Source organism: Panthera onca, chromosome E3 (genome assembly GCF_046562875.1).
Source record: "Panthera onca isolate mPanOnc1 chromosome E3, mPanOnc1 haplotype 2, whole genome shotgun sequence".
NCBI classification, from domain to species: domain Eukaryota; kingdom Metazoa; phylum Chordata; class Mammalia; order Carnivora; family Felidae; genus Panthera; species Panthera onca.
In genome coordinates, this window is record NC_138354.1 from 26,908,862 (window position 1) to 26,935,634 (window position 26,773).

Here is a 26,773-nt window from a genome sequence, read left to right on the forward strand (position 1 = left end):
ATATATACACAAATTATGATAGACAAATTGTAGAGACTGTGAAACTATTTCCACTGACGTTCTTGTTTTTGTTTTTTCACAGATGTTCAATGCACAGTGTATCCAATAAGTAGTTCTGGACTCATTTACTTTTATAGTTATATCATAGACTTGCTCTCTGGCACTGTAAGTATTTCACATAATTCTGTATTTGGACCCTCGATATACTGCAAATAGGTTAATTTAAAATTTTTAAAAATGTTTATTTATTTTCGAGACAGAGACAGAGACAGAGTATGAGCAGGAGGGAAGCAGAGAGAGAAGGAGACACAGAATCGGAAGCAGGGTCCAGGCTCTGAGCTCTCGGCACAGAGCCCAGTGTGAGGCTCAAACCCACGAACCGTGAGATCATGAAGTCAGACACGTAACTGACTGAGCCCCCGAGGTATCCCAAAAAATAGGTTAACTTAAAGATCAGTTTCCTGAGTATCTGTGGTGAGCCAAACACAAGAGTTGACCACCATCGGCAAGGATAATGTTCACCCACCTGCTGCTAGATTATACAGGAAATGGGCTTTGTCACTTTTAGCCTTTGGCCTTTCCTTAGTCCCTGCCACCTTTGTATTGACCTATAGCAGAATACTGAGCTCTCCCACAGAAAGAAGTTTCAGTGAAAATAAACCCAAATAGAATTTATTTAATTTCTCAGACATTGTAATACCTTACATTTTGGGGTCTTCAGCCACCCGGATGAAAGCCTGGACTCTTCCTCCCAGAAATTACACACAAAGACCTGAGTCACACACACGTTTGTACACATCCATACACATTCCCTGAAATCCAGAGTTGATTAATCCCAGGTTAATCCCCTGCTCTAAAGTGGAACTAATCTCCTCCTTGCTATAGTAGTTCCAAAGGGTTTTTATCTTCTTTCTTCTAAAAAAAAAAAAAAAAATGATTTTTTTGTGCACTTCCATTTGTTTATCCCACTTTTTCCAGGAAATGAGATTGCAGCTATGGAAAATGGCCATCTCTGCCTTCTAGACCAGGATTTCTCAACCTCAGCACGACTGATATTTGAGAGCCATACTTCTTTGTTGTGGGGGACGTCCTGTGCACTGTAGGAAGTACAGCAGTGTCCCTGGCCTCTACCTACTGGACGCCCGTAGCAGCCACAGTTGTGACAATCAAAAATGTCTCCGGACATTGCCAGATGTTTCCTGGGGGACAAAATTGCCTCTGGTTAGGAACCACTCCTTTAGAGGGGTACCTGGCGGGTTCATAATAGAGCCTGTGACTCTTGATCTCACGGTTGTGAGTTCTAGCCCCATGTGGGGCATGGAGCCTACTTAAAAAAAAAAAAAAAAAAGAACCACTCTTTTAGATGTTTAAAAAATACAAACATATAGGGGCCCCTGTGTGGCTTAGTCGGTTAAGCGTCCGACTTCGGCTCAGGTCATGATCTCACGGTTTGTGAGTTCGAGCCCCGCGTCGGGCTCTGTGCTGCCAGCTCAGAGCCTGGAGCCTGCTTCGGATTCTGTGTTTCCCTCTCTCTCTGCCCTCTGCCGCGTGCACTCTGCCTCTCGCATTATCTCAAAAATAAATAAACATTTAAAAAAAAATAAAAAATACAAATATATAAAAAGTCTTTCTGAAAGTTACTAGTCTTCATTTTATTATTTTATTTTATTTTATTTTTTAAATAGACTCCATGCCCAGCATGGAACCCAGCCCAGGGCTTGAAATCACGACCCTGAGATCAAGACTTGAGCTGAGATCAAGAGTCAGACACTTAACCAACTAAGCCACCCCGGTGCCCCTGAAAGTTACTTCTGCTTTACCGAATGTGCAAAGCTTTGAATTTGTCCATTGCATTTGATTTTGAAAAAGTGGTTTTTACATCTCTGAGCTTATGTTTTTCTCACAGCAATTGAGAGGAATTATCAGACACGTGTTAAAATGTCCACTATACAAAAGAAGAAACAGAAGCTATATAAAATATGCAAGGGGGAAAGAAATTCAGTGAGTAACCCAAGGTTGCTGATGATAGCAAAGTGGGACCAAATTCCCAGAACTGCTGTTAGGCCCATTTCTGTAAATTACATTCCACAAGAAAAGTTTCTTTTTATAGATCTCCACACACCATAACCTTTTTCCTTATAGGAGAAATTATAGGAGGCTTAGATGCACTTGATCATAAATGTTTAGCATACCATGATAAAAGGAGAGATGGCCAGAGAGGTTAAACAATGGCTTGTCTTTGCTGAAAACAGTTGAGCTCATGATCAAATCAGAGAAATCTTTTTCCAGGCCCACTGGATCTTGGCCCTATAATGTTACATTATTTTGAAGGGGAGATGCTGATGACAGACAGCCCTGATACCGACCAGGGCCAATGAAAACAGGTTTCGTGTAGTTGGGCAAGTTTTTGTAGCCTGTGTACCCAGCCTTCAGAAGGATTAAAGATAGAATCTTTTGTTTCTACATTTTTATTTCTAATAAAAATTGACTTAAGGGAAGCCATGATCTCGTGGTTCGTGAGTTCAAGCCCTGTATCAGACTCGAAGCAGAGCCTGCTTGGGATTCTCTCTCTCTGCCCTTCACTCGCTCTCAAAATAAATAAATACGTGTAAACATGTATTTAAATACTCAATATAACAATATATGGTTATCATAAAAAATACAAAATTTATAGAGTGAAAAGTGAAAGTACCTCTCCCCAGAGGCCACCTAACCTTTAACACTGGTTCATAGCCTTCTTGACCTTTCTCATGACCTTCTGGTTCACAGCTTTTGTGACTTTACTCTCAACCTTGCTTTATATGGTCTTACTTCATATTTTATAATACGGATTTTTCATGGTCCAGACAGCCTTCTATTGCTTCCATATTCCTCCTTTATAAATGATACTATACTGAACATCTATGTACCTTGTATACTCTTCCTGCTTTCTGTATATATTCCCTTTCCACTCTCCTACAGTTTTCCTGCTGTCAAAGGAGAAGAGTGAGGTGTTTGGTTATTCCCACCCTAAGTAGTCTGGGGGCTTTTCTATACTATATTTTCACATAGGGCGCCTTTGGGGTTTTTGTTTTGTTTTGTTTTGGTTTGGTTTCGTTTTGGTTTTGTTTGGTTTTGGTGAGAGCTTTATTGAGATATAGTTCATGTATCATATAGTCCATTTAAAGTGCACAATTCCATGGTTTTTCTGTGTGCCATCATTGCCAATCTTAGAATACTTTCATCACCTCAAAAAGAAATGTTGTGCCCTTCAAGTATCACCTACCAATCCTAACCAGCCCTGAGCAACCATTAATCTACCTTTGTGTACAAAATGCTCATTCCTGACATTTCATATACATGGAATCATACAATAGGTGTTTTTTTTTGTCTCTGGCTTCTTTCATTTAGAGTGTTTTTAAAGGTTCACCCATGTGGCATCTCTCAGTCTTGTTCCATTGGAACAAGATTCCAGTTGTGTAGATTCCATTAAGATTCCATTGTGTAGATACACCACATTTTGTTTATCCATTCACAGTGGACAGTTGGATTGTTTACAACTAGTGATTCCACACCTATACCTAGGAGTGAAATCACTAGGTCAAATGGTAACCCTGTGTTTAACTTGTTGAGGAACTGCCAGACTTTTCCAAAGCAGCTGCACCATTTTCCATTCTCACCTGTAATGTTTGAGGATTCTGATGTCTCCACATTCTTATCAACACTTGCTATTTACCTGACTTTTTGATTATAGCCACCCCAGTTTGTGTGAAAGTGGAACCTCTTTGTGATTTTGATTTGCAGTTCCCTAATGACTAATGGTGTTGAGCATCTTTTCATGTGCTTATTGACCATTGTGTATCTTCTTTGAATAAATGTGTATTTGGATCCTCCTTCCATTTTTAATTGGATTCTGTCTTTTTATTGTTGAGCTATAAGAGTTCTTTTTTTTTTCTTTTAAGATTTTCTTTTTAAGTAATCTCTACACCTAACGTGGAACTCGAACTCACAACCCTGAGATCAAGAGTCTCATGCTCTATCAACTAACCAGCCGGGATCCCCAGGGATTCTTTATATATTCTAGATATAAGGTCCTTATCAGACACATGGTTTACAAGTATTTGCTTCTATTCTCTGGATTGTGTTTTCACTTTCTTGATAGTATCCTTTGAAGCATAAAAGTTTTTAATTTTGATGAAGTCCAATTTATTTTTTCTTTTATTGCTTGTGCTTTTGGTGTCATACTTAAGAATTCGTGGACAAATTCAAGGTCATGGAGACTTTAGTCCTCTATTTTCCTGTAAGAGTTTTCTAGTTTGGGCTCTTGCATTTAAGTTTTTGATCCATAAGTTAATTTTTATATAGGGTAATGTAGGGGTTCAGCTTCTTTTTCTTTTCTTTCTTTTCATCTTCTACCCAGCTGTCTTAGTACCATTTCTTGAAAAAACCATTCTTTCCCTTTATCAAAAATCAATTCATCATAGATGTATTTGCCTCAATTCTATTCCATTGATCTATGTCTATTTTTATATTACTACCACAATGTATTGATGAGTGTTGTTTTATAGTAAGTGAAATTGGGATGTGTGAGTCTTCCAACTTTATTATTCTTTTTCAAGATTGTTTTGGCTATTCTGGGCCCCTTACAATTCAATGTGAATTTTAGGATTAGCTGGTAAATGACTGCAAAGAAGCCCCCAGGGATTCTGATACAGATGTGTTGAATCTGTAGATTACTTTGGAGATTGCCATTATTCTCCTGATCCATGAACATGGAATGTTTTCCACTTATTTAGATGTTTAATTTTTCTTAACAATGTTTGATAGTGTTAAGAAAGAAAGAAAGAAAGAAAGAAAGAAAGAAAGAAAGAAAGAAAGGAGGGGGGTGCCTGAGTGGCTCAGTCAGTTAAGCATCCAACTTTGGCTCAGGTCATGATCTCACGACTCATGGGTTCGAGCCCCATGTTGGGCTCTGTGCTGACAGCTCAGAGCCTGGAGCCTGCTTTGGAGTCTGTGTCTGTCTCTCTCCGTCCCTCCCCCACTCATGTTCTGTCTTTCTCTCTCTCTCTCTCTTTCAAAAATAAACATTAAGAAAAAAAAAAAGACTATGTGATTTACACTTCATGTTTTAAATCTATACCTAAAGTATGTTATTCTTTTTGCACATGGAATTGTTTTCTTAATTTCATTCTTGGATCATACATCTCTGTATTTTTAATGCTCGGGTTTTATCCATGCTTTGTTCCCCAAACACTAACCAAACATGCCTTATGATTCTGGCATTGTTCTGGTGTCTGGGAATTCAGGGATGAACAATGACACTGGAATGCGAGTTTCTTGAGGCAGAGACTGGTCTCCTGTTCCCTGAAGTGAATTCACCAGTCTGACCTCATGCCCTTGGTTTTGTTTCAGGGTTTCTTGGAGGAGACCTGCCTCTTTTATGGACATTACACCATTGATGGGGTGAAATTTCAGAACTTCACCTATGATCTGCCCCTGGCTTATTTGTTAAGCACGATTGCCTACCTGGCCCTCAGTCTTCTTTGGATAGTGAAAAGGTAAAATTTATCTCTTCATTGTATTCTTTTTGCATTACCTTTGATGGCTGGGGTTTATTGGAGGTCTGTGGACTCTCGGAGCCATTGCCCAAAGGATGAGCAGAGGCCAGGAGTAGGATTTGGGAAGAAAGGTCCATGAGTCTTTTGCAGGCAGGGGAGACCTGGAGGAAATGGAAGCAAAATTTGGGAGCTGGAGCAGAAGCCTGGGGTGCTTCAGTCAGTCATAATTACACACATTGGCCAGCGCCATAATGTAACCTTACCTTGGATCTGGTGTGGATGCTAATCAGGTCTCTACTGGGTTGCAAGTGTTAGAGACCCTACTCTGATTAACTGCGGTAAAGGGCAACTGAGGGGCTCAGAGAACCAAGGTAGGGAGGAAGCTCCAAATTATAGGAAGGGTAAGGATATAGGTATGTCTTCCAAACAACCAAAAGCAAGGGCTCCTTCCTCTCTGATTCTCCTTGTGGCAGCTTCCTTACATAGACTCTCAGTCACAGGTTCAGAAATCCTTTTGAAGAGACTCATTGACTCTGCTTCATTCAGGTATCCAAAGCCGACCCTTCAACTAAGGTCAGCAGGTTAAGGTCATAGGAAAACGTCTCATTTTCCATGGTAGACCAATGGTTCAGTGGGAGATGCCAATTCCCAAGACATGAATAGCAAGGAATATTAATTACTTTAATTACTAACAAACAACTGTCCTAAAAAGTACCAACAGCCAAACAATAGGAGTTGTATATCTTTCTTACATGAAGTTCTGAATAGAGACACAGGTTACTGTGGTAGACTCCTTCTCAGTCATTCTGGGATTCAAGTTTACCAAACTTCAGCCATTTTCAGCATTGGCTAAAAAGGCAGGAAGGGAAAACAAACATGGAGGAGTATCACATGGGAGGTGTTTATAGGCTAGGCCTGGAAGTGATGCACATTGTTCACATTCCATTAGTTATAGACCAAAGATAACTGTGGGGGAGGCTGGGAGATGTCCCTGGCTGGCAGCTATTTTCTAGCACTAATATAATACTATAGGAGAACCGCAAGTTTTTAATGGACAGCTTGCTCGCTCTGCCCCAACAATGTTGGTCGGCAGGCAAGGTTATGGGTGGGCACCTCTCTTACCCGCTTCACTGTCTACATGAGAGCATAGGTGCTATAAGCCATGGGGCTCTGAAGCTCCTTATCACAGGCATAGAAGGGACCAGGATGTTGAGGACTGAGTTGCCCTCCACATAGACTAGGATTTATCACCACAGAAAAAACCCCAGAGACTAGCTGGGCACTCATATCCTGTGTTGGCATCTATGAGATGAAAATTAAGTGCTGTGTGTCCATTGCCCACTCAAATGGGCAGCATACTGATGCAAAAAAGCAGTGGCTCGTTTTGAGAGCAGAGAGATGCATGGTAGAGAAATGTTAGTTGATTGGGGTCTGGCTTTGCTACTCTATGATTATGGCAGGGACAGATCCAAGTTTTATGGGCCTGCGGTTTAGACAGTTTGGAGGGGCCCTCTTTAAGATGAAGAATACAAAAAGGTCTTGTGTAAAGTCTGAAAAAATAAACACAACAGGACCATATGAACACATTGCTGGAGGCTCTCCCAGGACCTTGGAAGGAGTCCTGGAGAAGATTTAAGCTTTATTAGCCGAATGGTGACTCCACCTTCAGACCTTGCCCAAGCTCCTCACCTCAGGGCTCTGATTGCTTCCTGAGGAAGACTGGAGGGAGGCCTGGGTGTGATGTCATGGGGAAAGTCTATCCCAGGAAGAGGAAGTGCTATTAACAGCTAAGAGCATGGACTTCAGGGTCCAGAGACCAAGGTTCAAACACCCCTTCACCTCTGTGAGCCTCATTTTCTTCCCCTGTGAAATGGAAGATTAACTGAAACAAGGCAGGTAAAGGACTTAGTACTGGCACCTTCCAGACATTTATTGAATTAAAATTACCATCGTTGTCACCGTCAAATTAGCCCCAGTTCTTGCCCTCACTCTCTGGATCTAGGGAAATAATTTTTCCCATCTCTGTATCTCTGCTTTCTCGTCTGTAAAATGTAGTTTTGGTCTAAATCATAGGGTTTCAACTGGGATAGGACCTCAGAATCCCCATGGAGCTTGCTAAAATAACGTATTTCTGGACCCCACGTGGGATCTCCTGAATTAGGAATCTCAGAGTGTGAGGCCTCCTGGGCGTCTGCATTTTGGAAGAGCACCCCAGGTGGTTCTGATATACAATTTTTGCTGTAACCTTTTGGCAGAATGACTGATAACTGTAATTTCCTTACACTTCAGCTGTCTTTACAACTCACTAGCAAATCCTAAAAACATCCTGTTGCCTCTACACAGTCTGTGGCATTCGATGTTTTCGTATCATCAAAGGCTGGGGTGTATTTTTTCCAGGAAGGCATTTGAATGAATTAAAATTATGAAATGTGCCACCAAGTGGCATCTGACCTAAATAGGTGCTCACTAAATATTTGGCTATTTTACCATTTAAGTCATTTATACATTGATTTATCCATCAATTATATTTGGTCATATTATGGTCCAGGCATTCCAGATATAAAAATGGCCAGATAGCCAGGGTACTTGCCCTCAAGGAATTTAAAATCTAGTCAGGTTGGGGTGCCTGTGTGGCTCAGTCAGTTAAGCGTCCGACTTTGGCTCAGGTCATGATCTCGCGGTTTGTGAGTTCAAGCTCCAGATTGGGCTCTCTGCTCTCAGCACAGAGCCCGCTTCAGATCCTGTCTCCCTCTCTCTCTGCCCCTTCCCTGCTCATGCTGTCTCTCTCAAAAAATAAGTAAACATTAAAAATTTTTTTTAATTGAGTCAGGTTAAGGGGCTGCAAGATGATTGCGGATTAGGTTCATTGCCTTGAAGAAAATAGACTAATTTGAAGTGGGGGTCACAACTTTAGATGGGGCAGTGAGGAATCTTTGCAAGGGATATTTGAGCTGAAACCTGAATGATGCAAAAGGAGCAGCCTTGGGAAGAGGCAGGGGAAGAACTGTCCCAAGAGTGGGTAGAGGGTCCTGTAAGTACAAAGGCCTTGGGGCCGGAGAAATTTGTGTGTTTATGGAAAGGAAACAAAGCCATGGTAGTTACAGCAGAATAGCCATATGGGAGGAAAGATGGCACAGTGCAGGATCTCTAGGCTGTGTTAAAGAGTTTAGATTTATTCCAGCTGTGAGAAAAGCCACTGGGCAGATGATATAATTGTCAACAAGCTACCTGTTTAACTGCCACTCATATTTAGAATGGTCCAGAACGTGTCCATGTCAAAATGAGTGGGAAATGCAGCCATGCATTTTTTTTTTTAAATTGTAAACAAAGCCAATCGGTGGGCCTGTATGCTGTTCTTAAAAGAAGGGGAATCATGTCTTGGGCTCAGGTCAGTGGAAGGGTTCAAAATCAACCTGATCCGGAGCGAGGAGCACTTTCAGAGTTACTGCAACAAGATCTTTGCTGGCTGGGACTTCTGCATCACCAACCGTAGCATGGCGGACCTGAAGCACAGCAGCCTGCGGTATGAGCTCCGGGTGAGTGCTGCTGGCTTTTCCCTCGGCAGGTTCCTTGCCAGCAAAGTCGTGCCTTGGAAAGCGGGGGTTGTAGCTTGCAGAGCAGCTGGGTCGGGGCCAGGCTGTCTTCAGTACTCAGCAGGTTTCCCCAGTGTTGGTTTCAAGAGCTTTCCACGGAGGATGCCACTGGGTGGCTCAGTCGGGTAAGTGTTCGACTTTGGCTCAGGTCATAATCTCATAGTGTGTGAGTTCAAACCCCACATCGGGCTCTGCATTGGTGGTGCAGAGCCTGCGTGGGATTCTCTCTGTCTCTCTCTCTGCCCCTTCCCCACTTGTGCTCTGTCTCAAAATTAATAAATAAACTTAAAAAAAAAAGAGCTTTCCACAGAGATCCCCTTACCCTAAGCATGGAGCTGATGGACTGGGGATTGGAGGAGATGTGGGGACATGATGGTGGGTGGGAGGGGAGAGTATCTTCCCTCCTTCCCCACCACCTCATGCTGTTATTTTTCCACCTGTTGAGAATCTGTCATGCATCACTTATACCAGGAGAAACAACTAAGCGGGGGAGGCCACAATGATAAGGAGGAGTGGAGAGTACAAAAAAGTACAAACGAATTTCCAGACTCATAAGGGGAGAAAGAGGAACAAATAGTATCTTGACCAAACCTACCAAAAAAAAGAGGAGGGGACAATTATATCAAAACCATAATAAAGTAAGATGGAAGGAATCAAATTAAATGTATTATCTGTTTAAAGGAACGGCACAGGGGCACCTGGCTGGCTCAGTCAAGTAAGCGTCCCACTTCGGCTCAGGTCGTGATCTTGCAGTTCAGGAGTTCAGCCCCACATCAGGCTTGTTGCTGTCAGCCTGTCAGCACAGAGCCCGCCTTGGATCCTTTGCCCTCCTCTCTTTCTGCCCCTACCCCGCTCACGCTCCCTCCCTCCCTCCCTCTCCCTCTCTCCCTCTCTCTCTTTTTTTATTTTTTTTTATTTTTTTTAACGTTTATTTATTTTTGAGACAGAGAGAGACAGAGCATGAACGGGGGAGGGTCAGAGAGAGAGGGAGACACAGAATCCGAAACAGGCTCCAGGCTCTGAGCTCTCAGCACAGAGCCTGACGCGGGGCTCGAACTCACGGACCGCGAAATCATGACCTGAGCCGAAGTCGGCCACCCAACCAACTGAGCCACCCAGGCGCCCCTCTCTCTCTGTCTTTCAAAAAGTAAATAAAACATTTAAAAAAATTTAAAGGAATGGCACATACTGCATGTAAGTAATGTCATGAATAGGTTATGCTTCCGTTTTCACGTTTATTATGGAGTCTAACTGTTGCCTTAAATAGGAGGCTCTACCCTGACTTAGGTCTTTAGTAGACATGAAGACTAGTTGAGCTTGGTCTGGGAAGATACCTGGGGGGAGACGACTGCTTAAGGAAGGTCTTATAGATGGCTGGATAGAGCACGACGGTGAATCACATGTTCAACCCCTGAATATCGCTTCACCTAGTGCTCACAGATGAGTTTTCTTTGGCCCTCAGGCAGATCTGGAGGAAGAAAGAATACGGCAGAAGATAGCAGAGAGGACCTCGGAAGAAACAATACGGATTTACTCTTTGAGACTGTTTTTGAACTGCGTTGTTCTGGCTGTTTTAGCTGCGTGCTTTTATGCAATTTATAGAGCAACGATATTCTCACAAGAGCACATGAAAAAAGTGAGTACTCTGTGAAAGTCAGTTTAACTTTTACTTTGGCTGGACATTTTGTAGGCCAAGTGCATTGTCTGAAGTGGATATAAATTTGGCTGATATGACAGAGAACTGGAAAATCAGAGGTGACCAATTTCCACTTTGATTTTATTTATTTATGTATTGTTTTAAAAGTAGGCTTCACTCCCAGTGGGGAGCCCATCGTGGCGCTTGAACTCACAACCCTGAAATCAAGACCTGAGCCGAGATCAAAAGTTGGACGCTTAACTGACTGAGCCGCCCAGGAGCCCACAATTTCCACTTTTAATAAAAATACAAAAGCATCCAAAAAGAGTGTTTGGAATTCCTCCTGGAATCCACAGGATTCAAAATTCAGGCTTGCCTGCCTAGATTTAATCGCCAACTCCACTACTTACTAGCTGGGGCCCCACTTTACCTAAAATAGCAGTTGTTTTAGGGGCGCCTGGATGACTCAGTCGGTTAAGCGTCCGACTTTGGCTCAGATCACGATCTCGCGGTCTGTGAGTTCGAGCCCCGCATTGGGCTCTGTGCTCACAGCTCAGAGCCTGGAGCCTGCTTCGTTCGGATTCTGTGTCTCCCTCTCTCTCTGCCTCTCCCCCACTTGTACTCTGTCTCTCTCTCTCAAAAATAAATAAAACATTTAAAAAAGTTTAATAGCAGTGGTTTAAAAAAGCCAAGTTGGTCTGGTGGCTCTACTTCATGAAATCAATCATCGGGGTCCCAGGTTCATTCCTGTTGTGACCCTGCCATTCTTAGGATGCGTTCTCTTCTATGTGGTACGAGACAGTTGAGCACATTCACGTTCTAGCCAATGGGAAGGGGTCGGGGAAGGCGCACCCTTTCCTTCAAGGGCAAGACCTAGTGCTTGCACTTAAAACTTCCACTCACATCCCTGATGGCTGTACCTAGCTATAAGGGAGGCCAGGAAACATAGTTTTATCCCAGATAGCCACATATGTGACCAATTAGTCTGTTACTCTGAAAGGAGGGACTGGCTAGTCCAAATCAATTACTACTATGGCCTTAATAATACTTTAAATTGCCCATTAATACAGATTCCATGGATTTTTTCTTTCTTTTTTTTAATGTTTATTTATTTATTTTGTGGGGGAGAGAGAGATATACCATGAGCAGGGGAGGAGCAGAGAGAGAGAGAGAGGGAGAGAGAGAATCCCAAGCAGGCTCCGCACTCAGCATAGAGCACGACTTGAGGCTCGATCTCACAACCATGAGATCGTGACCTGAGCCAAAATCAAGAGTCAGATGCTTAACTGACTGAGCCACCCAGGCACCCTATCCATGTATTTCTTTCAATACTTGACTTTAATCCAATAGAGCTAATTTTTCTTCCTGAGGTGCTAGAGCACAGTTCCTCTATTTGAACACCCGAGGAAGGAAATGGCTTATGTTTATGGGCCATGTTGAATGACATATATGTTTTCTTCTGTTTGTTTTCTAAATATGTATAGTTGAGCTCTTTTTTGTTTGTTTCTTCCAGTTTTATTGAAATATAATTGACATATAGCATATAAGGTGTTCAGCATAATGACTTGACTACGTCAGAGTTAAGTTCTTTCAAGGTCGATTCATCTGGGTGCAAACTTCCCTTTGTTATCTTCACAGGAAATTGACAAGATGGTTTTTGGAGAGAACCTTTTGATATTGTACCTGCCTTCTATTGTGATCACGCTGGCCAATTTTATCACCCCAATGATCTTTGCCAAAATCATCCACTATGAGGATTATTCCCCAGGCTTTGAGATCCGGCTGACAATCCTTAGGTAATGCCTAGACATGCCAAGCAGATCACCACTTGCCCGCTTTCTTGCTCATGGCAGACATTGCTGATCAATTGTGGCACCTTTTCCTGCTGAGCCAAGAGGCCTCTACAGCCTTCAGACAGCCCCTGTGAATGAATCGGAGTGTGCCCATGCAGTGAAATCTCTTTGACTTAAGCATGTGCTCAGCGGTACTATATTTTTTGTACATGTGTTAGCATATCAACAGCTGAGGGCATGAGGTGGGGGCCCTGGGAGGCGGTGTTGCTCAGAAGATGTTAGTGTTTACCAGCAGGGGAGTGAGGGAATGAGAGAGAGAGAGAGAGAGAAGGGATAAAATGTATCTTATTGGAGCTGTTGGCAGCTGGGGCTCAGTCCTACTGGACAACTGGGAGTTTGGGTAGGAAAGCTCTTAAGAGTGTTCCCACCCAACAAGGTACTCATCCTGGACTTCCTAAAGGTGGCTGGCTCCCGGAGGCATGAATTCCCTCACATTGCCACCTCACTACGCGGTGTAAGGGCCTTGGGAGGAGAGGGGAGGAGAGTCACAGGGGTTTATTGCACGAACCTGCCTGAGGCATCTACTGGTATAGTGAGTACCAAGAAAATGTGGCTAAGTCACTGACCAGATGTGTTTCAGCTGACTTCTTATAACTTGTAATATCTCTCTTCATTCTTAATAAATGTTCAGTTTCCTAGAAAAAAGAAAGAAAGGACAGCTGTAAAGCAGGGTCTGGGGAGTTAACACAAATGAGCTGAAGAGAACGAGGTGGGGACAGTGTGAAATAGAGCGTTTCATGCCTCAGAGGGCATTTGCTTCTTAAAAACAAAACTTTTTTTTTTTTTTAATGTTTATTCATTTTTGAGAGAGAGACAGAGCACAAGCAGGGGAGGGGCAGAGAGAGAGAGGGAGACAGAGAATCCCAAGCAGGCTCCAGACTCTGAGCTGTTAGCACTGAGACCGACGCGGGGCTCGAATTCACAAACTGTGAGATCATGACCTGGGCTGAAGTCGGATGCCCAACCGCCTGAGCCACCCAGGCGCCCCCAAAACTTTTACAGAACAAAAGGTATAATGAACCCCCCATATGCCCATCACTTAGTTTCAATCATTACCAACATTTGGCTAATCTTGTTTCACCTGTCCCACTCCCCAACTTTTGCTGGATTATTCTGCCCAAATCTTATTTCACCTTTTTTTTTCTTCCTTAACATACTATCATCATACCTAATAAAATCAAGCCAGTTACCTGATGAAGTTGCAAATGGCTTTCTAGGATTGTTTTGTTCAAACCAGGATCCAGACAGGATCCACATGCTACGTTTGGTTGTTACGTCTCTTAAGCCCCCTTTATTCTTTTAAGAATTCCCCTTCCCCTTCTCTATGCCATTGATTTGGGTGGACACTGGGCATTTGTCCCGTAGAACATCCCCTAGTGTGGATTTAGTTCATTGTTTCTTCGTGGTATATTGTATCCTCCTGTTGCCTACAGTTGCTCTAAACTGTGTCAAATCTGACTTTTCATTAGATTCCATTTTTAGTGGTGGGCCCATCCCCAGTGGTGCTGGGTACCCACATTCTGCCAGGAGGGACACAACGTCAGGTGGCAGGCTATGTATCCAGAAGAGTGCTTTGCTCCCCCCTCCTAACTTTTTCATATTTCTATTTTTTTTTACAAGCAAACAATAGAAAAGCATCTTTAAAAAAGGTTAGCCCACTCTGTCCTCCTGTCTTTGTTTATTTGTGAGAGAAAGAATGCATGAGAGGTGCAGAGAGAGAGGGAGACAGAGAATCCCAAGCAGGCTCCACACTGTCAGCGCAGAGCTTGATATGGGGCTTGAACTCACAAACCTTGAGATCATGACCCGAGCCAAATTCAAGAGTCGGACGCTGAACCAGTTGAGCCTCCCAGGTGCCCCTGCCCTCCTGTCTTGAATCCTGCTTCCCCCAGGCAGCTCTCATCTGCATGGTTGCCATTGTCCATCTGCCTGTTTTGTGTTCTTCCAGAAATAGGATCCTATCTAAGTGACACTCTGTAACATGCTTTTTCCACTCCCCAATATACCAGACATCTCTCAAAGCTTCTACTTAAAAGACACAATTAGTTCCCTTCAGGAATGTGTAATGTTCTGTAGTGTGGCTGCATCATCATGGATGCAGGAATTCCCAGCTTTTTGATCTCCCCCCCCCCCCCCGCCATTTAAAAAATTGTAGCAAATTACATATACAGCATGAAATTTCCCATTTTAGATATTTTTAAGTGTACAATTCAGTGGCATTAAGTACATTCCCAGTGTTGCTACCAGCACTACTATCCTTTTCCAGAACGTTCTCATAATCCCAAACAGAAACTCTCTAATATTTCTAGGTTTGCTTTGAAGCTTTTCCACTTGTAGCTTCGGTTCCAAGGAGCCGGCCTGCCCTGAGGCCTCCTCGTCCTGTGCCCTCCCCTCCCTCTTTTCCCTGCAGGTGTGTGTTCATGCGCCTGGCCACCATCTGTGTGCTGGTATTCACCCTGGGCTCCAAGATTACATCCTGTGATAACTACTCCTGTGAGCTCTGTGGCTACAACCAGAAACTCTACCCGGTGAGGCTGCAGGGATGGGGGTGTCCTGCAGGGTGGGTCATCCTGGGGTGACGGGCTCAAGGTTAAGAGAACAGCCCTCAAACCTCTGGGTTTGAATCCCAGATTGGCCCACTATCCTGCTGTATGGCACAGTCTGACACAGGAGACACTTCTCTAGGCTTGAAAACCAAAGTCTGTGCTGGAGCTCAGAGGAGCATCTGCTGGTGGCCTCCAGAGGTAGCAGGATCTGTGGGCGAAAAGGGCTCTGGAAGGAATCTGAGAACCTGGCATTCTCTCTCTCTTTTTTTCTTTACGATTTTACTTTTAAGTAACCACTCCACCCAGTATGCAGCTTGAACCCACAACCCTGAGATCCAGAGTGCATGCCCTACCAACCGAGCCAGGCAGGAGCCCCAAGGGCCTCATTTTCTCTTGATCTCTTTGGTTCCAGTGCTGGGAGACCCAAGTTGGACAGGAAATGTACAAGCTGATGATCTTCGACCTCATCATCATCTTGGCCGTGACGCTTTTTGTGGATTTTCCTAGAAAGTAAGCATGAGGGAAACCCCTCTTATTTCCCCTACCCCTCCGGCCCCCTCCCGAGTCCTCGCTGGAGGCTCCCACCACAGCTGCTTCACAGAGTGCTGACAGAAATCACCAACAACCATCTGGTGACTTTTAACTTGCTCTGGGCCATTGACCTCATGGTCCATTAGGTGCCTCCTTGAAAGGCAGCATAAACAGAAATGGTGCTGCTTTCCATGAGGCTTCCGTGGAGGTGGCTTCCGGCCATTAGCACAGCCACTGTCAGGGGAGACCTGGGTTCATGCCCCAGGACTGCCACTTGCTGGTCATGTGACCTTGGGCAAATTATTTAAGCTCTGTGCCTCTTTTCCCACCTGCGAAGTGGGGATGGTAGCATTAGCCACTTGACTGCACTGTCGTGAAGATCACATGAGAAAACGCAGAGATAAGTACTGAGCACTCAAGAAAATACTATCACCACATGATCGCCATTATTTAAAAAAATTAAAAAAAATTTTTTCTTAATGTTTATTTGAGAGAGAGAAATAGAGCATGAGCAGGGGAGGGGCAGAGAGAGAGGGAGACACAGAATCCAAAGCAGGCTCCAGGCTCTGAGCTGTCAGCACAGAGCCCGATGTGAGACTTGAACTCATGAGCCTTGAGATCATGACCTGAGCTGAAGGTGGACGCTCAACGGACTGAACCACCCAGGTGCCCTACATGGTCACCATTATTTTGTCATCATATTATTACTGGCATCTCCTTGAGCCTTAAGTGAAACTGTTTACTTAACCACTTTTTTTACCCAGGTGTACAAATTATTCAGGCATGTCAGAAGTCCAGTAAGCCCTTCAAAACCAACTTTAAAAAAGAAAGTGTCCTTTTAAAAACCTACACAAATATGACATGAATGTGTGCTTATTTAAAAATGTTAAATATTTAGTATTTAAATAAATACAGAAGTCCAGAGAATAGTGAGACTTCTCTTTTGTTACCGTCCCCTTAACTCCCCAGTCCTACCTTATTTCTCAGATGTGGCCATTGGGGTAGATCCAGCAGTCCTGGGGCATCTGGGTGGCTCAGTCAGTTAAGCATCTAACTCTCGATTTTGGCTCAGGTCATGATCTCATGGTTCATGAGATCGAGCCCTGTGTCCAGCTCCATGCTAACAGCATGAAGCCTGCTTGGGATTCTCTCTCTCCCTCTCCCCCTCTCCCCTACCCATACATGTGCATTCCCGCTCCCTCTCCCTCTCTCAAAAAAATAAATAAAAACAAAGACACATTTACATAACTACATGTATAAGTAAACACACAGTCTTGCTAGAAGTGTTCTTTTTCCGCCTTTAAATGGGATCACGGTACATCTGCATTGGTCTGCAGCTTACTTGTTTTCCTCCCTTGCACACACAAAATATCATGAATAACTTTCCAGTCAGGACACATGGATTTTCCTTGTTCATTTTAAGGACTGTATAATGTTCCACTGTGTCTGTGGCATATAGTTTGTCAATGTAGCCCCTACTGATGGTCATTTAGGTTGTTTCTAGTATTTAAAAAAATTTTTTTTTAATGTTTGTTGCATTTTTGAGAGAGAGAGAAAGAGAGAGGGAGAGAGAACATGAGCAGGGGAGGAGCAGAGAGAGAGAGAGGAAGACACAGAATCCGAAACAGGCTCCAGGCTCTGAGCTGTCAGCACAGAGCCTGATGCAGGGCTCGAACTCACGAATCATGAGATTGTGACCTGAGCCGAAGTCAGTACTTAACTGACTGAGCCACACAGGCGCCCCTGTTTCCAGTATTTTTGCTAACACGTGGCAATCCACAGTGAACAACTATGTGTGTTAGTCACAGGCCCCTGCTTCTGGGGTTTCCGTGAGAAGATTCTAGGATTCCAGGAAGCGGTTATGCTAAGTGGTAGGATTCTCATAAGCCATTTTCTGTGTGAATGCACATTACTTTTTGAGCCGAGTGGCAAGCCAGAACACAGAGACTGCCGTTAATGGTCACCACAACCTGGTGCGGTAGGTTGTGTTATAATTCCCCTACATTCCATATGAGGAAATGAACCTCATCTAACCTTATCTGGCTGGTAAACTGTAGATCTGAGATTCAGACTCTGGTCTCAATGATTCCAGAGTTCACGGTCTTCTGCATCTAAACATATGACTAACCAGTTTCCATGAGAAATGTATGTGGAAATAGCCGTGATTTGGAGGACGTGGTTCTGTGGCCTTGGCAGGTACTGGCAATCCAGGTGAGAAATTGTCCTGTTGTTTCCAGGCTCCTGGTGACCTACTGTTCTTCTTGGAAACTGGTTCAGTGCTGGGGACAGCAGGAATTTGCCATTCCTGATAATGTTCTGGGGATTGTTTATGGGCAAACCATTTGCTGGATTGGAGCCTTTTTCTCCCCTCTTCTCCCTGCAATTGCAACCTTGAAACTCATTATCATCTTTTATGTGAAAGAGGTAAGGAGAAGGTTGGGCAGGGGGCTGATATTCTGGACCATTCTTGACCTTGCAAGGCATTCGGCAGTCGTGTGACTGGAACCTATCCACGTCCCATCAGATGTATTAAAACTACATTCCTAATTTGATACATATTTTTATTCTGGAAAAAAAAGACTTTGAATGGATTTCCACATTTTTATAATTTTGAGAGTCTTAAGATTTTTTTTTTTTTTTTTTTTTTTGCTCCTGTGATTTAAATGTTGTTTTTGTAGGTAACCATCTAAAAGTTGAGTTGTAATTGATCCATCAGTTGGTAGTGGCACATCTGGTGATGTTTAACAAAGCATTTATTAAAGTTTTGTCATTTTCTGTTTGGATGTTGGAGGCATTGTATTTATTTTCAGGTGTCAGTTATTTGTGTAGCTCCTTGATGGGCTCACGGGAAGTAAGTATTGTGTCTGAACTAAGTGCTGAATGGGTAGAGTGGCCCTGCAGATGACTGACTGATCTGGGCTTCATTACTGAGCTTCTTTTATTATTGTTATTATTATTATTATTATTATTATTATTATTATTATTATTATAGAAGCAATAGATGCTCAATATTAAACATTTAAACAATGCAGATATGTATACAGTAACTTTCATCCCTTCTTCCAGAGGTGCCATCTACTAATAAGCCCCACACTTATTAATTACCTATTATGCCAAGCCCTGAGGATTCAGAAATGGAAATAATAATTATAATATTAATATTCATAATTACAGTAATCATAATGATAAGAATACCAGGTACTCCCCTGCCCTGCTGAACACTTTCCATAGGCTATCATATAATGCTTATACACATCTTTTGAAGTAGGTACTGACGTTAATCATATTTTATAAATCAGGAAGCTGAAGTTCAGAGAGGTTAAGTAACTGGTCCGAGGTCACATAGCTTATAAGTGACTCCAGGTTTACTTCACTCAAGACCTAAGCTATTTAATCCTTAGGTAAGCAGAGCCTTGAATTGAGCCTACCCAGATGTTTTGGCCTTTGAAGAATGTTCTGATGCTTTCATTTGGAAACTTCAATTGGTTGAAGTAACCGAAGGAGAGGTGGATGTGAGAAAACATATAGGAACTTGTTCCCTTTCCAGAAAGTATTGGTTACCCAGTGCTTTCCCGGTGTGTAGCCCAGTAAAGATATGTGGGAGTAACGGAATAGGTCAGGGGCGCATGGCTGATACAGGCCTGACCAGCTAGCCACCCCCAAACAGGACACCGGGGGTCCCTAGTACTCTTTGCCGTCTGGCTCAGAAGATTTTCTGGCTTCTGCTGAAGTCAGAACGGCTTGCTGCTCCCTCCTAGTAATGTATTTTTTAAAAATATTAAGGGGAAATCTTATGCCTATTGCTATACCTTTCACCCCCTTTCCACTTGATATTTCCACAAGTCTTTTTGGCCCTGATGGAGATATTTGTTTTTAATATACAGGAGAAATAAATGCTTATAAAAAATTCATGTAATGAATTGTATGTTCTCATGGATCCATTTAACACATATTTAAAGTCCTGTAAAGTTTTTTAAAAACTTAAATGAGATCATACAGCACAGAGTTCTGAAATCTGCCCTTTCATTTCATAGTACTGTCAGGGCAGGACGCAAAGCCCATATCCTTTCTACTGGCTCAGGGTATTCCATTGTGTGGATGCACTTTAACCTTTAAGTGACCCCTGTCGATAGCTCTTTCATTGCTTCCAGTTACTCCCTGATATCAGTAACTATAGCAGTAAACATCCATATACGTGAACTTTGGCCCATTTATTCTATTTTCTCATCAAGATGAATTTCCCAGCGTTGGGGTCTGGATTAAACATGTTTCATTTTCATCTGTATTGCTGACTACCCTCTAGAAAAGTGGCATCAGTTTACATTCCCCTGGGATGCATGAATGTGCTCATTTACCTTCAAGGAAGCTATGCTCTTACTTTTTTCTCTTTCTTTCTCTCCCCTTAGATAAGTCTTCTTTACACCTGCCGGCCCTCCCCAAGGCAGTTCAGAGCATCCAATTCTAATTTCTTCTTCCTGTTGGTGTTGCTGATAGGGCTGTGTTTGGCAATAATACCTCTGACGATCAGCATGGCACGGTAAATATGATTTTGTTTTCGAGAACATTTCCTTGCTTCTTGACATGTTCCTCTTTTTTTTTTTTTTTTTTATTTAAAAAAAATTTTTTTTTCAACGTTTTTTATTTATTTTTGGGACAGAGAGAGACAGAGCATGAACGGGGGAGGGGCAGAGAGAGAGGGAGACACAGAATCGGAATCAGGCTCCAGGCTCTGAGCCATCAGCCCAGAGCCTGATGCGGGGCTCGAACTCACGGACCGCGAGATCGTGACCTGGCTGAAGTCGGACGCTTAACCGACTGCGCCACCCAGGCGCCCCAGACATGTTCCTCTTTTATATCAAAGGGTCCATTGTGTTCTTTATTGGTTTTCCAAATTCATGGCGTTCCACCTGCAGAAGTCAGTAAGTCACTCCTGGTTTAGCCAGGCCCATCGTTGTTTTGGAATCTCTCTCTGGATGCTGGAATGTCTTGGTCCACTTCCAGAACTTTGGCTGGCTGTGTTGCCAGTGTTTTAGAGTACTGGTTGGGTCTGCCCTCCCCCACTCCCTTTTCCTAGGACCTCTCTGCTGGTATCCTTTTGGATTATTTCTTTGTTTCTGATTACAAAAATAATACATCTTCATTATAGAAGAATTTGGAGTATCTTCATTGTGACAGGCACTGGGCTCGGTGCTAGGAGTATGGAGACGATTCAGACGTGGCACAAGGAATGTTGAGTCTAGTGTAGAATTTGGTAGGAGCAGAAATGCTTAAGACTAGGGATCAGAAGTTGAGTGTTCAGACCCCAGTGACCCTACTCCTTAAGAGTATAACCATTTATACCAAAGGCCAACAAACATTTTCTGTAAAGAGGAATCCTAAATATTTAGGCTTTGTGGCCATATGGTGTTGGTAGCAACTGTTCAACCCTCCTGTGGCATCACGAAAACAGCTGTAGACAGTATACAAACTAATGGGCATGACTTATTCCAACAAAACTTTACTTATAAAAAACAGATGGTGGGCCACATTTGACACTAGGGCTATAGTTTACCAGTCTCTCTGACTTATATCCTCATGGAATTCCATTTCTTCATCTTTCAGTTAAAATCCTTGAACTTTTCTGTCTCTCAGATTTTATTTTTTAACCAATTTGACTGTATATCTTTATTGTTTTTTTATTATAGTAATAGATGTTATGTATAAAAAAACTGTACACAAGGGTGTAAATGAAAGAGAAATAAATTTCCCATTATCCTCCCTTAGTTGCACTCCACCAAGGTAACCACTACAAATATTTTAATATTAATATTTAATATATTAATTATTCAGTATATTAATATAAATATATTACTTACAGAAATTCATATGAACACTATTTATTTTTAAAATATTTTTAATTTAAAATCATTAACATTAAAAATTAATTAGTTTAATTATTAAAATATTAAGTTTTAATTATTTAATATATTAATAAATATATTTATTACAACCCAAAATTCATATGAACACCCTTTATTTTAAAAAATATTTTTAATTTAGGGGCGCCTGGGTGGCTCAGTTGGTTGAACATCCAACTTCAGGTCGGGTCATGATCTCACGGTTCGTGGGTTCCAGCCCTGCATCGGGCTCTGTGGTGACAGCTCAGAGCCTGGAGCCTGCTTCGTTCGGATTCTGTGTCTCCCTCTCTCTCTGCCCCTCCCCTGCTCACACGCTGTCTCTCAAAAATAAATAAATGTTAAAAAAAATTTAACAAAATATTTTTAATTTAAAATCATTAAAGTTTTTTAATGATTTTAAATTTTAAAATTAATTAAATTAATTTAAAAGTATTAAAATGTTAAAATTTAATTGTTTAATGTATTAATAAATATTAATATATTTATTACTTCCAGAAAGTCATATGCACACTATTTATTTTTATTTATTTATTTTTTCCTTTTTTATTTTATTTATTTATTTTTTTAAACATTTTTTTTTTCAACGTTTTTTATTTATTTTTGGGACAGAGAGAGACAGAGCATGAACGGGGGAGGGGCAGAGAGAGAGGGAGACACAGAATCAGAAACAGCCTCCAGGCTCCGAGCCATCAGCCCAGAGCCTGACGCGGGGCTCGAACTCACGGACTGCGAGATGGTGACCTGGCTGAAGTCGGACGCTTAACCGACTGTGCCACCCAGGCGCCCCTATTTATTTTTTTTAATATGAAATTTATTGTCAAATTGGTTTCCATACAACACCCGGTGCTCATCCCAACAGGTACCCTCCTCAATACCCACAGCCCATCCTCCCCTCCCTCCCACCTCCCATCAACCCTCAGTTTGTTCTCAGTTTTTAAGAGTCTCTTATGGTTTGGCTCCCTCCCTCTCTAACCTCTTTTTTTTTTTTTTCTTCCCCTCCCCCATGGTCTTCCGTTAAGTTTCTCAGGATCAACATAAGAGTGAAAACATATGGTATCTGTCTTTCTCTGTATGACTTATTTCACTTAGCATAACACTCTCCAATTCCATCCACATTGCTACAAAAGACCATATTTTATTCTTTCTCATTGCCACATAGTATTCCATTGTGTATATAAACCACAATTTCTTTATCCATTCATCAATTGATGGACATTTAGGCTCTTTCCATCATTTGGCTATTGTTGAAAGTGCTGCTATAAACATTGGGGTACAAGTGCCCCTATGCATCCGTACTCCTGTATCCCTTGGGTAAATCCCTAGCAGTGCTACTGCTGGGTCATAGGGTAGGTCTATTTTTAATTTTTTGAGGAACCTCCACACTGTTTTCCAGAGTGGCGGCACCAGTTTGCATTCCCGCCAACAGTGCAAGAGGATTCCCGTTTCTCCACATCCCCGCCAGCATCTATAGTCTCCTGATTTGTTCATTTTAGCCACTATGACTGGCGTGAGGTGATATCTGAGTGTGGTTTTGATTTGTATTTCCCTGATGAGGAGCGACGTTGAGCATCTTTTCATGTGCCTGTTGGCCATCTGGATGTCTTCTTTAGGGAAGTGTCTATTTATGTTTTCTGCCCATTTCTTCACTGGATTATTTGTTTTTCGGGTGTGGAGTTTGGTGAGTTCTTTATAGATTTTGGATACTAGCCCTTTGTTTGATATGTCATTGCAAATATATTTTCCCATTCCGTCGGTTGCCTTTTAGTTTTGTTGGTTGTTTCCTTTGCAGTGAAGAAGATTTTTATCTTCATGAGGTCCCAGTAGTTCATTTTTGCTTTTTAATTCCCTTGCCTTTGGGGATGTGTCAAGTAAGAAATTGCTGCAGCTGAGGTCAGAGAGGTTTTTCCCTGCTTTCTCCTCTAGGGTTTTGATGGTTTCCTGTCTCACATTCAGGCCCTTTATCTATTTTGAGTTTATTTTTGTGAATGGTGTAAGGAGGTGGTCTAGTTTCAATCTTCTGTATGTTGCTGTCCAGTTTTCCCAGCACCATTTGTTAAAGAGACTGTCTTTTTTCCTTTGGATATCCTTTCCTGCTTTGTCAAAGGTTAGTTGGCCATACTTTTGTGGGTCTAATTCTGGGGTTTCTATTCTATTCCATTGGTCTATGTGTCTGTTTTTGTGCCAATACCATGCTGTTTTGATGATTACAGCTTTATAGTAGAAGCTAAAGTCTGGGATTGTGATGCCTCCCACTTTGGTCTTCTTCTTCAAAATTACTTTGGCTATTCGGGGTCTTTTGTGGTTCCGTACAAATTTTAGGATTGCTTGTTCTAGCTTCAAGAAGAATTCTGGTGCAATTTTGATTGGGATTGCATTGAATGTGTAGATAGCTTGCATTGAATGTGTAGATAGCTTTGGGTAGTATTGACATTTTAACAATATTTATTCTTCCAATCCATGAGCACGGAATGTTTTTCTATTTCTTTATATCTTCTTCAATTTCCTTCATAAGCTTTCTATAGTCTTCAGCATACATATCTTTTACATCTTTGGTTAGGTTTATTCCTAGGTATTTTATGATTCTTGGTGCAATTGTGAATGGGTCTTTTTTGAAGACAAATTTGAAGACAAATGTGTTATTTGTCTTCCTGTTGCTTCATTATTAGTGTATAAGAATGCAACTGATTTCTGTACATTGATTTTGTATCCTGTGACTTTGCTGAATTCATGTCTCAGTTCTAGCAGACTTTTGGTGGAGTCTGTTGGGTTTTCCATGTATAATATCATGTCATCTGCAAAAAGTGAAAGCTTGACTTCATCTTTGTCAATTTTGATGCCTTTGATTTCCTTTTGTTGTCTGATTGCTGATGCTAGAACTTCCGACACTATGTTAGACAACAGCGGTGAGTGGATGGTGGCTTATTTTTTTAGCTTAATTTTATGATGTGCCCTTTTCCATGCCAGCACATACAGAACTCTCTCATTCCTTTAAAATGTTTTTTAACTTTGATTTTTTAATATAATAAATAAATATATATAATATATAATATAAAATATATAAAATATAAAGTTCTACAAAATATGTAATAAATAGTTTACATCCCACAGAATTTAAATAACATAAGAATATATGATGGAAAAAATTAATTTTCCAATCCTGTTTCCCAACTATTTTCTGTATGGGAGCCAGTCATTTTACATCTCAATGTCTCTTTCAGTGGTTTTTTTTAGTGTTCTCTTTTATTTTTTTATTTTTTATTTTTTTTTAAATTTTTTATGTTTATTTATTTCTGAGACAGAAAGAGACAGAGTGTGAGTGGGGGAGGGGCAGAGAGAGAGAGAGAGACGCAGAATCCGAAGCAGGCTCCAGGCTCTGAGCTGTTAGCACAGAGCCCGACACGGGGCTCGAACTCACAAACTGTGAGATCATGACCTGAGCTGAAGTCAGTGGCTCAACCGACTGAGCCACCCAGGCGCCCCTAGTGTTCTTTTTTATGAATGGATCATAAATTGTTCATCCATTGCCTTAAACAATAGTTAGGTTGCTTCCAAGAATGTTTTTTTTATCCATAAAAATAGGGCTACAGTGGAAAAGCTCATACACAGAACTTAATTCTTTTAGGCCTTAATTACAGATTTTTTGCATTGAATTTTATTTAGTTTTTATTTAGGTTTTTGTTTTGAAAAATTTCAAATGTGTAGAAAAGTTAAAAAAAATAGCAGTAATGGAGGTTCACATACCCATCAACTGGATGTCCCAGTTGTTAACATTTTGCTACATTTGTTTTATCTCTCTCTATGCATATGCTTTTTGTGGGTGTGGTAACCTATTTGAAATTGTTATAGGCACCATGACATATGTAAATAATAACCTCAGCCACCCCCATTTTGAGATCTGGGGGTGCACAGAAGATATGAGCTAAATACTTGATTGTGCAGCTCCTAAAAATAAGGGTATATTCTCCTCCTCATGCATCTGCAATAATATCACATCTCAGAAAATGAATACTGTCTTATTCTTGCCATTTTCAAATTTCTCTAATTGTCCCCAATAGTCTTTTAGAGCCTTATTTTTATATTTAAAATTTTTTTGTATTTATTTTTGAGAGAGACAGAGAGAGAGCAAGCATGAGTGGGGGAGGGGCAGAGAGAGAGGGAGACACAGAATCCTAAGCAGGCTCCAGGCTCTGAGCTGTCAGCACAGAGCCTGATGTGGGACTTGAACCCACGAACTGTAAGATCACGACCTGAGCCGAGGTCAGACGCCCAACCGACTAAGCCACCCACGTGCCTCTATAGCCTTTTTTAAAAATGAGGATCTATCTATCCGGGGCGCCTGGGTGGCTCAGTTGGTTGCATGTCCAACTCTTGATTTCAGCTCAGGTCATGAGATCAAGCTCCATGTGGGGCTCCACACTGAGCATGGAGCTTGCTTGGAATTCTCTCTCTCTTTCTCTCTCTCTCTCTCTCCCCCTCTGCTCCTCTCCCCAACTCATACACTCTCTAAAATAAAGTTAAAAAAAATTTTTTTAAATAAAATAACATGAGGATCTTTCGAGTTTTACCCATTGCTTTCATTGCCATGTCTCCTTACTTTCCTTTAATCTTTAATTCTTTGAAGAGTCCACAACTGTTTCCTCCCCTCCAAACTGAGAGATTGGTGCACAAAATCACTACCACCTTCTGGATCTATTTGATTGCTGTCTTACAGTGTCATTTAACTTGCTCTTCTGTGCTACATTTCCTGTACACTGGAAGTCAGTCTACAGATTAGATGGAATTTCAGGGTCAGCATTTTTGTCCAGAATATTCCAGAAGGCCCATAAGATTGGGCTGTTCCTCACAGGTCGCTGGATGACAAAGCCTGCGGCCGGGTGGAGGAGTGACACTCAGCCTGTGCCGCATGCCTCACCCTGAGCCCCTTGGTCTGTGTCCCGGCAGCGTCCCTTCCTCAAAAGCCTGTGGGCCGTTCACCAACTTCAACACCACCTGGGAGGTGGTCCCCAAGACAGTGAGCACCTTTCCCAGCTCACTGCAGTCCCTGGTCCATGGCGTCACCTCGGAAGCCTTTGCAGTGCCTTTCTTCATGATCATCTGGTGAGTAAGAACCGCTTAGACCCTTGCGAGGATTCTCCATTGAGACATGTGGACTCCTCTCCACTGGGAAATGGAAGCCCACC

General features: G+C 42.1%; 1 protein-coding gene across 2 annotated transcripts in view; it reads left to right on the forward strand.

Moving 5' to 3' along the window:
- The window catches only part of TMC7 (transmembrane channel like 7), a 56,744-nt gene that overhangs the window by 23,308 nt on the left and 6,663 nt on the right, over positions 1 to 26,773 (forward strand). For both annotated transcript variants that reach the window (XR_013552993.2, XM_078440463.1), the window contains exons 5-14: positions 83 to 165; positions 5,392 to 5,537; positions 8,926 to 9,073; positions 10,593 to 10,766; positions 12,405 to 12,562; positions 15,030 to 15,147; positions 15,578 to 15,675; positions 17,934 to 18,120; positions 20,103 to 20,233; positions 26,535 to 26,690. Coding sequence is in view for 1 of the 2 variants with exons in the window: in XM_078440463.1 (XP_078296589.1) it covers positions 83 to 165; positions 5,392 to 5,537; positions 8,926 to 9,073; positions 10,593 to 10,766; positions 12,405 to 12,562; positions 15,030 to 15,147; positions 15,578 to 15,675; positions 17,934 to 18,120; positions 20,103 to 20,233; positions 26,535 to 26,690 (1,399 nt within the window). In the remaining variant the exon portion in view is untranslated. The remainder of the gene's footprint in view (positions 1 to 82; positions 166 to 5,391; positions 5,538 to 8,925; positions 9,074 to 10,592; positions 10,767 to 12,404; positions 12,563 to 15,029; positions 15,148 to 15,577; positions 15,676 to 17,933; positions 18,121 to 20,102; positions 20,234 to 26,534; positions 26,691 to 26,773) is intronic.